Source organism: Eschrichtius robustus, chromosome 20 (genome assembly GCF_028021215.1).
Source record: "Eschrichtius robustus isolate mEscRob2 chromosome 20, mEscRob2.pri, whole genome shotgun sequence".
Classification (NCBI taxonomy): Eukaryota; Metazoa; Chordata; class Mammalia; order Artiodactyla; family Eschrichtiidae; genus Eschrichtius; species Eschrichtius robustus.
Window position 1 is genome coordinate 15,283,926 of NC_090843.1, and position 14,174 is coordinate 15,298,099.

Sequence of the window (14,174 nt, forward strand, 5' to 3'; positions counted from 1 at the left end):
GTCCTCCTCCTCCAAACCCAAATACGCAGGCCAAAAAACGGGAAATGGCTCGTTTCCAAGGACTCAACTCACAAGACACTTGTTGCCTGCTGTTTGCCTGTTGGCATGTGAAGGAAGCTGTTTCTTAATTTAAAATGTCCATTATGGGCTTCCCTGGTGGCGCAGTGGTTGAGAGTCTGCCTGCTAATGCAGGGGACATGGGTTCGAGCCCTGGTCTGGGAAGATCCCGCGTGCCGCGGAGCAACTAGGCCTGTGAGCCACAACTACTGAGCCTGCGCGTCTGGAGCCTGTGCTCCGCAGCAAGAGAGGTCGCGATAATGAGAGGCCCGCGCACCGCGATGAAGAGTGGCCCCCGCTTGCCGCAGCTAGAGAAAGCCCTTGCACAGAGATGAAGACCCAACACAGCCAAAAGAAAGAAAGAAAGAAATCTTATAAATAAATCTGTCCAATCTTAGCCAGCTTTGACTACACAAAATAAGATTCCTTTAAAAAAAAAAAAAAACCTAACCCAAAGGCAGCACCTGAGTCATTATTAAAAAAAAAAAAAAAAAAAAAATGTCCATTAACTCCCTCCAGCTGGAAAGCTACCCCAACAAAACTTCTGTTTGTGGAGGGTTTAAGCTTGCTCACTCTGAGGGCATGGGCCCAGCTGGGTTTGCCCCATCGGAAGGTGTGCCCAGGGCAGTGGGCACCCTTAGGTGTCTTGCCATGGCTTGAGAGTATGTTCTCTCTGTCAGGAGGTATTGGATCCCCAAGGCCCACCTTGGCCAGGGCCCTTGGGAAGCCCACAGTGCTGGGGCAGGGGGTGGGGGTGATGTCCCTTTGCGGAGGCTCTTTTATGTCTCCAGGGGAGGAAACCCCATTTCCCTACTACCACCAGGCCCTCGGTGAGTCTTGCCAGGCATCCGACAGGAAAGAACCTTTTGTTCTGAGCTTGTAGGAAGTCTGAGCTGGACTTGTTATCTACCCACAGCATTTCCTGGATAGGGGGCCTGGACGGGGCTGCACTAGGGGCTGGCTCCCAGCCTTGGCCTTGGTTCCTTCCTCTCAGCGTCTGGGGCCGGGGAGGCTGCCCATGGCAAGGTCTAGGTCTTCACGAAAGGCTGGTGAGAACTGGTATTTATCTTTAGGCTGCTGGAGGGGGTGTGTGTGGGGTGGGCGCTATAGCCTGGCAAAGGCCCCTGGCTTGGGGAAAGGGGGCAAGAAACGTCACCTAGTGCGCGCGCGCCGTGTGTGTGTGTGTGTGTGTGTGTGTGTGTGTGTGTGTGTGTGTGTGTCGGGGGGTGCTGCGGACCTGGAGAACGGGTGAGTCCAGCCTCCCTGCAGAGTGACACCTCCACCATCCGGCTGCAAGGAAGGGGCGAGTCCCTCAGGGCTGCAGGAGCGGCAAGGTAGGCCAAGGTCCGGGCCACGCCTGACACCTAGTGGCCACCTGAGCCCGGGGCAGGGCGAGGGAAGAAGCGGGGAGGGCGGGAACCTGGAAGCGCGGAGACCAGGCCCGAGCAGGGCGGCCGTTCTCCCGTTCTCCCGGCCGGCATCCCCCTTCCCTCTGCCCTGGGCCCCGCCCCAGCAGCCCCGGCAGCCCATACCCCCTCAGCCTCGCCCTTGGCCTCCGAGTCAGGCCTGGACTTGGACGCCTCCCACACCCACGGGTGGGTCGCAGAACCCCATACGCCCCCGAACGTGATGGACCCGGGAAGCCAGGTCGTGAGGCCCGGATTCGAAGGTTACCCGAGCTCGGGTCCGGAGGCCGGGTCACGGTGGCCGCCGTTCTCGCGCCGCAGGCCCTAGCACGCGGGCGTCAAGGTTCGGGCCCGGAGTCTGGCGGGACCCTGTCCCTAGACCCGGGACCTTGGGGGGCCGGGCCCGGTCCCAGGTGCGTGGACCCGCCGGGGGCACTTCCGGTCCCCGCCCGCCGCGTCGCCGCCGGGCTGCCAACCCGCCGCCCCCCCCCCGGTCGCCATGGAGACGCGGTAGCTCTGAAGTCCGCGCGGCTGGCCGAACCGGCAGAACAGCCCGGTCGTGACGCGGGCAGCTCGCGGGCCGGTGGGCAGCGCGACGCTGCGCAGCGAGGACGAGGTCCGGGCTCGACGTCCGGCCAGGTAGGTGGCCGGGGCGGTTGGGGGCGAGCCGAGCCCCGGCGCGGAGGCGGGAGGGGCCCCGGGTGTGTGCGGGGCGGGGGGGGGGGGGACGGCGAGCTCAGGTGTGCCCGGCCTGGGGCGGGACCGTGCCCGCGCCGGGACAGGCCGGGATCCCGGCGCCGCAGCCATTCTTTCTCTTTCCCTCTCCTGCCGCCACACCTGACTCACCTCACCTGCTTCCCCGGCTCGGGGCCACCGAGCAAGGCCCAAGGTTAGGAGCTCATCCCACTCCTGCCTGGAGCTGTCAGCCGTCGGTCCCGGGTCTGCCTCTGTGCCCAGTCTCTGCGGAAGTTAGCACGGAGCAGCAGGTGATCCCAAGTTTACGTACGGCGTAATGTTTTGCCCTACTCTAGAAACTAGGTGGCATAGAAGTGGATCAACCAACATTTGCCACGACTGTTCTTTTGAATCCTGAGACCGAGCTGCCAAACTGCTTCGCTAGTGGCGGGGCCTCCCTCCCTCTGCCTCTTTCCTCTTGGGGTGAGATGTCTAACTAGTAGAGCCCTTCCTTGTTCTTCTCCAACATCTCCAGCCTCTTGGTGTGCAAGGAGTTTCCCGTTTGGGAAATCCTTACTCCTTGGGTTGGCCTTGGTAGCCCCTGAACTGTGGGTACAGGGGATGCAGAACTGAGCTGAGGAAGGGATCTGCTGCTGCCTTTGACACCTGGGAATGGTGGGGGGTACCTCCCCTCTCTGCCTGCCCTTCCCCCCAGGGCACCACAGAGAGGAGGATCCAGGTGTACCCTGGAGTCCCAGACATGTCTTTAGAAGCTGGCACCCCTCCCAAGTCTTTCTCCCTTCTGGTTGCCCCTCTCCACTCTCACTCTACCTTGGCTTTGAGGATTTTCTAAGACTCATTAAATGAAGCTCTATCTTATCTGGATTCTGTTCTTTCGTTTTCTTCTGTTTTTAATATAAATTCATTTATTTTATTTATTTAACTTTTGGCTGCGTTGGGTCTTCGTTGCTGTGCGCAGTCTTTCTCTAGTTGCAGCGAGCGGGGGCTACTCTTCATGGCGGTGCGCAGGCTTCTCATTGCAGTGGCTTCTCTTGTGGTGGAGCACGGGCTCTAGGCACGTGGGCTAAGTAGCTGTGGCTCACGGGCTTAGTTGCTCCACAGAATGTGGGATCTTCCAGGACCAGGGCAGGCGGATTCTCAACCACTGCTCCACCAGGGAAGCCCAGGTCCTTCGTTTTCATAGCAAATGGAAAACAAAACAAACAACAACAACAGCACCCCACAGAGCTGTGCTACCTTCTCATACATATCTTGATTTCTCCTGTGAAACTGGATTGAGGCAGAAAATATAGGCAACTTGTAAATGCCAAGGGGCGCCCCATACAGAGAAACAGTTGCTACAACCCCGCCCCCGGGGCAGGAGGCGCCTCCTGGACCTGAGTGGATGCCCTGCTTGTCCCACTTCTTCCCTGCCTGCGCCACCTTCCCTTGGCAGGCAGAGCTTGGGCGGCTTCTAATACAAAGTGGTTCAGCAGCACTAGAAGAATTTGGTGGAGGAATTCACCCCAGATCCAGGGGTTTCTGCCCAGTGGGGGGATTCATGGTAGACAGAAGGCGGGGTATGGATTTATTAGAGGGGGTCGTGCTGTCTGCTGCCATCTGGCTCTCTGTGGCCCCAAACCTCATGTGTCAGCAGCTTCGGATGCATGACTCTTCCTAAGGTGCTATTAGGAACAGGTTTAGTTTTTGTTAGATTGCTATTTAACTGAATACCTACTATGTGGCAGGCAGTGTGCTAGGCATTGGTACATATTTATCCTGTTTAATCTTTGCTACAGGCCAGTAAGGTGGATCTCAACATCCCCCTACCTTATGGAAGAGGAAGCAGGCTCAGAGAGGGTGCTTGGCTCGCCTGGGCGCACACAGTCATGAACAGTGGGGCTGGCTTTGAAATCATATCCGTCTGACTAGGGCTGCACTGTGGCTTTCCCCTTCCTCCATAAAAAAATAAAGAGAATTATATTTTACAACCACATTGGTATAAAGATGAATATAATCCAGGCTGGATTAAAAATTAAAATATTTTCTTCAACCCTACAAGTTTGTTTTTTCTTATGATTTTAACAGAAATCAAAACATTTTTTGTGAGTCCCTACAAGTACTGGGAGCCCCGACACTGAGCCCCTGGGCCCAGTGGAGAACAGGGCTCAGTGTCTGACTTCAAACTTTCTACCCAGGGGTTACTTGGGTGTGGGTAGTAAGAAAGTGCCCCACCTAACAGCTCAGCCCTCATTTTGCCTTTTCTTTTATCACATTTGAGGACATTCTAGGACAATTGAGTCGTTTCTCCCCTTCACCCATCAAGAAAAGATCTAGCCCCCAACACAATCTTTTCTAACCCAATTAAAACCCTGCTGCGGATAAGGAGGCTGTGGCCAGGCCAGGCTCCCTGCTTCCAGGCTGTGGGACTTGTGCGGTGTCTGGTCCCCATAATGAGATTAGGCCTGGTGGCCTTTCAATGAAACCCCCTGGGCTCAGGGAGGGAGAGGGATGCTCGTTAGCACGTTCAAGCCCTGCGGCAGCTCCTGGCCCTGGTTGATCACATTAAGTGGAGTCTGGCTGCAGGTGTGTGTGGGAGGGGAGGGGTGACTGTCACAGCCCAGGGTTCCAAAAGCTGCCAGAGATCTGACATCCCCATCCTGTGCTCTGACAGGAAGGAGGGTGGCTGGGTAAGGATCCACAAGGGCTCGCCCTGGTTCTGAGACTCTGGTCTACTGGGCTGAGGAAGCCTTTGCGGGTGTAGATGGGCTGCTTCCAGACTGTTGACATTGCTGCCTGTACTGCTGCACTGGGAACACAGGAGATCCCAAAGCAGCCAGTGTTCTGGGGTTCCACAGGAAGGGAGGAAGGAAGGGAGGAAGGAAGGAAGGAGGAAGGAAGGAGGAAGGAAGGAAGGAAGGAAGGAAGGAAGGAAGGAAGGGTGAGAGAATGTTCCCACTGTCTAGACTGGGAAATGAGGGAGCAGAATAAAAGATATTTGCTTACTAGGGAGTGAATCTCAACTGATTTCAAGGTTTGCAAATGCACATTTGTTTGTGGGTGAGTCAGATTCCAACCAGAGTCCTTGAAATGTCTTGTCTGTTTCCCCCATCATCGGAAGCAGCCCCTCCGTGTACAAAGATACATTGTCAATTATGTTGAACCGAATAAGCAATGGGGCAACGGCATTGCTGAAGGGGTCTCAGTTCATCTTCTGTGAAGCACAGAACCACTTGATGCTTTGTCTTTTCTGTAAATCTGGATTTTTCACTTAGATCTTATTGGCTGAGGTCACCTATGGGGAAGCTACAGGCCTGCCCGAGGACTGGTCTTTCTGTGTGTGTTTTCCTGTCATCCCTCATCCCTGGATTTAGAATCACCTTCAAATTGGAAGGGGCCACAGGGGAGACTGCTTAGGCCTCCATGAGTCCAAAGGTCATTCTTTATCTCTGGCTTCCTCTGGGATGCCTAGTTACCAGGGCACAGGGACCAGGAGAGATGCCTTTGGAGCAGTTGGCATGAAGATCTTGCAGCTAGTTTGTCCCCATCACCTCTTCTCTCTAACCCACCTGTTTCCATCCTGCAGCCTTTTCTCCCAGGAGAGCCCACGGGGGACACCAATGCTTGATTCTATGGTGGGTGTAAACTGCCTTAGAAGCATGGTTCCCCAAGGGGTGGGGAGGGCCCAGGAAGACTGGCGTGTGAGGGGAGAGGCCTTCCTGGAGCCCTGCCTCCAAGCAGGTTCAGATCCTCTGAATACTGGATTCAGTATTCAGGAAGTTGTCCTTTCTTCCCTAGTTACTGGCCTGAGAAAGTGCAGAGCCACACCCTGAGCAGGCAACCCCTGCAGGAAATCCAAGGGAGTGGCCACCCCAGTGTGGTGAAGCCAGCATAGACTGTGGAAAGTGCTCTGGGAGTTTAACTCATAGCCTAAGTTGTTACGGCCCTTTACTCTAGAATCTGCATCTGCTCTGCACCTTGTCTGCAAGGCCCTGGAAGGCGGAGGCCATGGCTCGTCTGTATCCAGCAGTGTGACCCCCATATCGTAGGCGCTTGATAAACAACTGAGTTGAGCACTTCTTTGCTGCGGATGATTTGGGGCAAGTTGTTTATCCTCTTTGAGTCTCAATTTCCTCATCTGTCAAATTGGGGTAATACTCCTGTTATCACCATAGGTTACTGCGAAGACTGAACTGAGTACAGAGCGGGGCTCCCTAGCCCTGAGGCTCGCAACTCCAGTCCACCACCCTGGGGTGCAAACAGCACTAGGGTTTGGACTCCGAAGGGAATTCAGGTTGTGAGTTTTCAGTGAGGACGTTAAAGCCACGTGTTTAGTCACTGTGCTGTTCCCACATGTTTTCTTTTCAGCACCACCAAGCGAGTCTCCATTTCTCAGCAGGTGCTCCTGGGTGTCCTACAATTTAACTCAACATTGACACTACCTACCGGAGACGGCGTCAGATCCCGCAGGGCTCAGTCCCACAACACTGCCCCCACCCCCTTCAGATGCTAATTGCAAGTCCAGGTTGTCACCTGTGCTGCTGAACAACAGGCTATAGATCAGAGCTTCCCACGACCTTTTCCTCGGGTTCAATTAATTTGCTAGAGCAGCTCACAGAACCCAGAGAAACCTGCTAGATTGCTGGTTTGTTACAAAAGGATATAACTCAGGGACAGCCAGATGAAGAGGTACGTAGGGCAAGGTCTGGAAGGGTCTGGAGCACAGGAGCTTCTGTCCCCGGGGAACTGGGCTGCACCACCTTCCCAGCACGTGGATGTGTTCACCAACCTGGGAGCTCTCCAAACCCTGTCCTTTAGGGGGTTTATGGAGGCTTCATTACACAGGCCCGATTGATTAAATCATTGGCCACTGGTGGCTGCACTCTGTCTCCAGCCCCTCTCACTCCCTGGAGGTCAAGGGTGGGACTGAACAGTCCAACCCTCCAGTCACGTGGTTGGTTCCCCTGGTAACCAGCCCCACCCTCAGGTTTTCGAGGGGCTTCAGTAACATGATGTAATATTAACATAACAAAAGAAACGATTGCTTTGTCACCTGGAAAATTCCTAGGGTTTTACAGGCTCGGTCCCATATATTTCTTATTATAAATCACGCTATCACGGCTGTGAAGAGAAGTCTGATTTCTGCCCGACTCATGAGGAGGTTGGCTGCGGGGGGTGGAAATCTGGCTCTGGCTTGCGTCACCACAGAGCGGCTCTTGACCCAGGAGTGGCAGTCTTTGCAGCCTTGAGCTCCCCCTCTGTACTCAGTGGCTACTCGGTGGGGACGCTGTGGCAGGTCTGCCGGGGCAGAGCACGTTCCTTCCAGTCTTCCTAATTCAGAGCTAATCAGATTCTGACTGCGCCCCAGGCTCTTGGGGAGGAATCTAATAAAGCAGAGGAGGACAGCATTTCTCAGTTCAGTACATTTTTCCTGTCAAGAGTCAGCCAAGGGATGAGATCCCCGAGGGAGAGGTAGATGCATTCCCTGCCTTCTGGGAGCTCACAGGGCTTAACGCGAGGCAGGACACTGAGGGTAAGTGAGCGCCAGGCCAGCCTTGGGGACACAGAGGAGGGGGACAAAGTGGTGAACAAAATGCCCATTTCAGGTCGTGGAGCAAATCGATAGAGGCGGAGGAGGAGGAGGAGCGGGGAGTGTGAGGTGGAGGGGCTAACAGCAGGTTGTGTTGCTAGAGCTGGGGAACTGGGAGCATCTCTTCCGAGTGGACTTGGTAGGAAAACAGTGGGGGCTGCAGGTGGGCACTGGGTTAGGGTCAGTTATGGAGTTGGCATTTGACCACCATACGCTGGTGGCCCTTCGTGCCTGGTGGGGCAACATGACTGGGACCTGGCTTTGTCCCTGTCGGTCAGGCAGATTGAGGAGGGTAGGGAGATGGGGGCAGAAGCTCCAGGCCCTGCTGGGTGGTGGAAATGAAGGTGGCCAAGAGGGAAGTGATGGCGAGACCTGGGGGAGAAGCAGGAGGATTGGGCACTGGGCAGAAGGGCGACCTGGGAGGTCAGGAGAGGGGTGTAACTTTGGATGTGCTGCGTTTGAAGTGTTTGAGGGATGTCCAGGTGGAGATGTTAGTGGACAGTTAGAAATGGGGTTTAAATTTGGGGGAGATGACAGGCTGGCACTAGATTTAGGAGTCATCAGTGTCAAGGTGACAGATAAGCACGAGGGCAAGAGTTCCAGAAATACGGCTTCACCGTTGCCCAGGGCTTCTGGAAACAGGTGTTCCCACCTACCTGCCTTGGGAGTGTTTTCTGGAAGATGATTTGACAGAATGTATCCACAACCTAAAAAAGAACCTAGCCCTTGCTCAGGATTCTATTTCTTCATTTAGGAATTAGACGAGTGTGCAAAGATGATCACAGTGTTGTTTATTTAGTGAAAAGCTGAAAGCTGGCTAAATATTTAACAACAGGAGATTAGGGGATTGGTTAAAATATGAAATAGCCGTGTACTGACATGAAAAGATGTGCATGATCTATAATGAAGTGAAAAAAGCAGGTTAGAAATTGGTATGGTCATGTTTCTATGAAAGAAGATACATATATTTCTAGAAGAAAAGAATATAAATCAAAATGTTGATTACTTGTAATTTTTCTCTTTTTTTGCTTATCTGTATTTTACTGCAGGGAGGTGTGTTAACACTGCCTGCCCCCCTTTTTAAACAATGATGGAGTTGCCAACAGTTGTCAAAGGTGGCAGAGAGAACTGGGGGTAAAGACAGCCCGGTCCCCAGGAGGACAAGGCCAGGCCAACTGGAAACTAGTTCTTGAGCAGCACAGGGTACAGGGTGTGTGCTCGGTATTAGGGGGGGACCCCAAAATGTGTTAGTCAAACATCTCTGCTCAGCTGCTGTTCTCTGCTGGTAATGAAGGAGAAGGAGGGTGTCTCCAGCGCTGCTGGGAGAGGCTGGGGCAGTGGGAGAGGCAAGCTGGGGGGATGGAGTGCTCGGCCCTCTGGGAGCTGCAGCAGCGCCTTTGTGTGGCCCCAGGCCGCCAGCACCGAGGCCCAGCAAACGGAGCCCGTACTTGTTCATCAACTGCCTCCTCTCCTCCCATCTTCCAGCTGCCTCTCCCACCTGGGTGTGGGGAGAACCAGCAGGTTCAGGGGGAAGAGCCGGCACACAGGCCACCCTGAGCCCGGGCGAGGCTGTGGAGGCACCGGGGACTGGGCAGAGGAGCCAGGAAATGCCTCCCACTGGCCCCTGAGCCTCGCTTCCCCAAACCCCGTTGAGCCCCCGGTTCCTTGTCTGCAGACGGGAGCAGTGACACCTGCTCTCACAGGATCCTTGTGCGCTAAGTGACCCCAGAAGTTCTCACCTTGTAGGTCTCAGTTCGGGAAGCCTGGCCTGAGGGAGGGGCGCAGGCCCACGCCCCAGGTGTGGAGGGGAAGACGAGGCAGGAAGGGAAACGGGCAGCTCGGCGGCTCCTGTCCCCTGGTCCTTTCTACTGAAGCGGCTCAGAGAACATTCCTTCTACCGGCAGCTGCCATGCAGCTCTCTGTGGGCAGGACTTCTTTCATCTCCAGCTGGGAGCTGAAAAAGCAGGCACAGGGGAGTCAGGTTCCCCATTTCTCACCCTAGATGTCCTTTATGATTCATCTGGAGAAAAAATTCCGGCACCTTCAAGGAATTTGCTCACTTCTCTGTGTTTGTTTCACCTGTGAACCCCACCTGAGAAAACCCAGGGCCTCCTGAAACAGAAAGTAAAGCACTGGCACTGGGCCCTCCTGCTCCGGCCAGAACTTGGAGGACTCCGACTTGCTCCCTCATTGCAGGTGGAAGTGCAGCCAGGTGTGGGTCTGTCTCTGCAGGAAGGCGGGCCCGTCCCGCTGGGCGCTCTCACGGAGGCCTGGGGTTGTGGGCCGAGAGGGAGGAGTCAGAGGTGGGCAAGGGAGGCCTGGGATGTATTTTTGGAGGCTGTGGGCCGTCCCTCTGAGCTCCACCATCTTTCCTGCAGCAGTCGCCTTGGCATAGAGCCACCTCGGCATGGAGAGCCCTGCCCGCCCAGCACCCGCCCCCGCGGCGCTGCTTTACTATGTGGCCTTCTCCCAGCTGCTGGGCCTGGCCGTGGTGGCCATGACTGGCACCTGGCTCGGTGTGTACCAAGGAGGCATCGCCTGGGAGAGTGCCCTGCAGTTCAATGTGCATCCCCTCTGCATGATCATAGGCCTGGTCTTCTTGCAGGGAGATGGTGAGTCCCTGGGCGATGCCGCCTGAGAGAGGAGATTTGCAGGGACCCTTTCACACCTGAGTCTGCCCAGTTAGAGAAGGAAGCTGGCTTGGACCTTGGGGACACTGGGAATCCAAATCAAGGGCCCCAAGGCTGGTGGGTGGCAACTTCTTTCTGACTTATCCCAGATCTTTCACCTCGTGCTTTAACAAGGAACATCCGAAGGTGTGTGTGCTTCACACAGCGGAGGCCCAGGGGCTGGGCTGTGAGCAAGACAATCTTCTGCAGAGGCGGTTTGAAATTGAGGGAGAGAAAGTGAGTGTGAGTGTGAGTGTACGTGTGTGTGTGTGTGTGTGTGTGTGTAGATGCTGGACTTGGCGGAGCTAGAGCTCCTCTCTCTGGGGTAGGATCCAGGCCGTGGCTGGCCCCCACCCTGCCTCAAGGCCAGGGGGCCTTGGCCTTCTCCTTCTGGTAACAAGAAAGCTGGATCCATGCATTCTTCCTAGATGTGGTCCTGGTGACAGCCACCCCCTCAGCAGCAGACTCCTGAGGGACATTCCGCAGGAGCCCTGGCCCTGACTGCTTCAGCCCGACGAGGGGGGATTAGCTTGGGGTCGCAAGGTTCTGCTTTGAGAACCTGGGGTTTCCCAACCGGGGAGCCTGCTGGCCAAGAGTAGTGAATGTCTGATCCGGCTTCAGTGCTGTACAATCTGAGAACCATCATAGCTAAGAGGTGAACTCAGAAGCTTGGTGGCACCTTGATGTTGACTGCACGACGAGCCTAAAACAAAGCCTGGGATACACAGGACAGCTAAGAAGGGGGCGGGCGGTGCGGGGGCGTACGGAGCCTCGTTTCCTCCCCCACTTTCTGTGGCTGGGGTACCTGGACAAGCCCTCCCCTCTCCAGCCGGGGGTGTCTCCTCGCTGCCCTGACAGGAAGGCCTCGTGCTCGGCTTAGCGCCCTGACATTCCCTTTCTCACGGCCCACCAGCCCTGCTGGTTTACCGTGTCTTCAGGAATGAGGCCAAACGCACCACCAAAATCCTGCACGGGCTGCTGCACGTCTTCGCCTTCGTCATCGCCCTGGTGGGTGAGTTCCTGGCACGGGCCCGCCCTCCTTCCCCCACCTCTGCTGACTTGGGGAAGGAGGTGCTTTACTGTCCAGTCCCCCCTCCCCACCCCTCCTCCCCCTTCCAGGCAGGGACACTGGGTGCTGGCAGCCACCGAGCCGGTACTGGAGCCCAGAAGTCCCGGCGGGTCGGGTTTCCCTTGGGTCACCGCACCCCCTCCGTCGCCATCAGCCCAGTCCTCACGCGACCCCCGCCTCCGGCCAGGCCTGGTGGCGGTGTTCGACTACCACAGGAAGGAGGGCTACGCCGACCTGTACAGCCTGCACAGCTGGTGTGGCATTCTGGTCTTCGTCCTCTTCTTTGTGCAGGTGAGTCCTTGCCGCCCCACGGCGCTGGGGAGGGGCGGGGAGCAGGGCCCAAACAGGGCCGGGGCCAGGCGTGCGCACAGGCGAAAGGCGCTCCAGCCCGCCGGGCGCTGCCTCCGACCCGGCGCCCTTCCGGCGCCCTTCTGGCCGACAGGCACGTGGGTTTGGTCCCAGGTCCCACCTCGGGGCGCACAGTGTGGCGCTGAGACCGGCCTTGAGCGCCGGCCGACCTTCCCCACGTGCTCAGCCCTCCCGCCGCCGCTCCGGCCGGAGGCCACCGCGCGGGGGGGGTGGCGGGGCCTGCGGTCCTCGCGGGAGGCGGCCCACCTGGGGCGTCCTCGGGCTCCAGTCTCCAGCGCAGCTCAGCCTCCGGCAGCACTTCGCCTTTCCTCCCAGTGGCTCGTGGGCTTCAGCTTCTTCCTGTTCCCCGGCGCGTCGTTTTCTCTGCGGAGCCGCTACCGGCCGCAACACGTCTTCCTTGGCGGCGCCATCTTCCTCCTCTCGGTGGGCACCGCCCTGCTGGGCCTGAAGGAGGCGCTGCTGTTCGAGCTCGGGTGAGCGCCCCCTCCCGGCGGCTCTGTGTGGGGCCGCCGAACAGCGGCTTTTCTCCCGGGGGAGGGGGGGGGAGGGGGGCGGCGGGGGGCGGGGTTGGGCTTGGGATCGCACCGCATCTTGCGGGCCGGGGGCGAATGGCACTCGGCCTAACGGCTACGCCTCGGGTGGCCTCGCCCTCCGCCCCAATCCCGCAGGACCAAATACAGCAAGTTCGAGCCCGAGGGCGTCCTGGCCAACGTGCTGGGCCTGCTGCTGGCCGCCTTCGGCGCGGTCGTGCTCTACATCCTGACCCGCGCCGACTGGAAGCGGCCCCTCCAGGCGGAAGAGCAAGCGCTCTCCATGGACTTCAAGACGCTGACGGAGGGCGACAGCCCCAGCTCCCAGTGACGCGCGCCCCGTGCCATCCCGTCCCGTCCCGTGAGGCGGTCTCCGCCGTTTCGGGGCCCCGACAGGTGTCTGTCCCGCACCCGCCGAGGCTCCGGGGGTGGGGAGCGGGGGTGGGGCAGCCCTCCTCCCTGAGCGCTGATTTCCAGGGTTCAGGCGCCCTCCGCTTTCCCCTCCTCGCTGCTGCTGCTGCTGCTGCCGCCGCCGTGTTAGTCCTGCGCAGACCCCCGCCCCCGTTGCCCCTGTCACCCCCTCAGATGGAGCAGCTTTGGGTAGGGTTCTGGGCGGTTGGGCCTGGTCGCAGAAGCACAGATCCCTAAAGGGGTCGGAGAGTGGGGGGGCGGCTCCCCGCTCGGGGCAGCGGGGCCTGGGCTGTGTCTGCGGAGAAGGCGGGGCTCAGCGCCGTGCCTGGCGAGGCCAAGACTTGCTTTGTGTGACACCGAACTCCAACCAGGAGTCTTGCGGGCCCAGCCTTTGGCAGCGGAGCAAGTGATATTACGTGTAAAATATGCTGGTGTCAGGGCAGGGTTCCCCAGGAGAGGGGAGGGACTGGCCCTTGGGAAGCTCTGGACGCGTGGCTTTGGCCCAGCTGCGCTCTGCAGCCTTCTCTTTCTTTAACCCCTTAGCCCCAGGGCGGCTTTCTTTGCCTTTGGGGCCCAGCAGCCCGAAGAAGAGGCAGGAGGTGGGCCTGGGCGGGCGCTGCGGGCCGTGTGCCGCCTGCAGGGGCTCCCCTCCCCGCGGGGGGCCGGCCTCGGCGAGCCAGCTGCCCACCAGCTGCCCACCCTCGGAGCTCACTCAGGCGCTGCTCTGACAGAGGCCCAGGACACAAGCCTTTTTGCTTTAAACAAAAAGCTGCCGCTGTTGCCCCCTTTCCCTTCCCATAGGGAGGGTAGGGGCTGCCTGATCGCGAGGAAAGCCTCATCCTCTCCTACCTGGGGCCCATCTTTGCAGGAAGTTGGGACCAAGTCAGAATCGGATTAATCCCCCCAACCCCATGAGTGTGTAATGCTGTTAGCTGAGTCACTGTTTGGCTTCTGTCTAGAAATAACGTGATTACAGCATCGATCTTGTGCTGCTTGGACCTGGTGAATGCTCTCTCCTTGTTTTCCTCGTTTTCCGGGCTTTGAGGAGCATGGCACTGTTTGAGACAAGACACAGTTTACTTAGATGAAGACATTAATAAAATTTCCAAATCTGACTACTGGTTTTTTTTTTAACGGCTGCCTTTCTCACACCTAAATGCTGCCTTCGAGAAAGGGGGCTTGTCTCCCCTAATGCTCAGATTTCTAAAACGGCTCTTGCGGTGGGTCCTGCCTCAGGCGATGCTGCTTCTCAGAGCAGGTGGCTGTGTTGGGCGCCTTAGCAGCAGGGCTCCCTGCTCCCTCCCTTGGGCATTCCGGGCTCTGCTGCAGCCCCGGCACCAGGGTGTCTCCGCACCCTGTTTATATCATACGCTCTGCAAGGGCACGGGCTCCGGCAAC

General features: G+C 57.6%; 1 protein-coding gene across 2 annotated transcripts; it reads left to right on the plus strand.

Annotated features, from left to right (window-relative positions):
• The first annotated feature begins 2,012 nt into the window (after positions 1 to 2,012).
• CYB561 (cytochrome b561) lies at positions 2,013 to 13,886 on the plus strand. Of its 2 annotated transcripts, XR_011071980.1 has the most exons (7): positions 2,013 to 2,102; positions 10,107 to 10,340; positions 11,311 to 11,409; positions 11,654 to 11,757; positions 12,151 to 12,308; positions 12,504 to 12,761; positions 13,736 to 13,886. XR_011071980.1 is itself a non-coding variant. In XM_068531267.1 (6 exons), the coding sequence occupies exons 2-6, from the start codon at positions 10,136 to 10,138 to the stop codon at positions 12,694 to 12,696; spliced, it is 759 nt and encodes a 252-aa protein (XP_068387368.1). In that variant the 5' UTR covers positions 2,013 to 2,102; positions 10,107 to 10,135; the 3' UTR covers positions 12,697 to 13,021. The 2 variants fall into 2 exon arrangements, 1 of the variants encoding a protein (XP_068387368.1); XM_068531267.1 differs by lacking the exon at positions 13,736 to 13,886 and having other exon boundaries at positions 12,504 to 13,021.
• Positions 13,887 to 14,174: the final 288 nt, after the last annotated feature.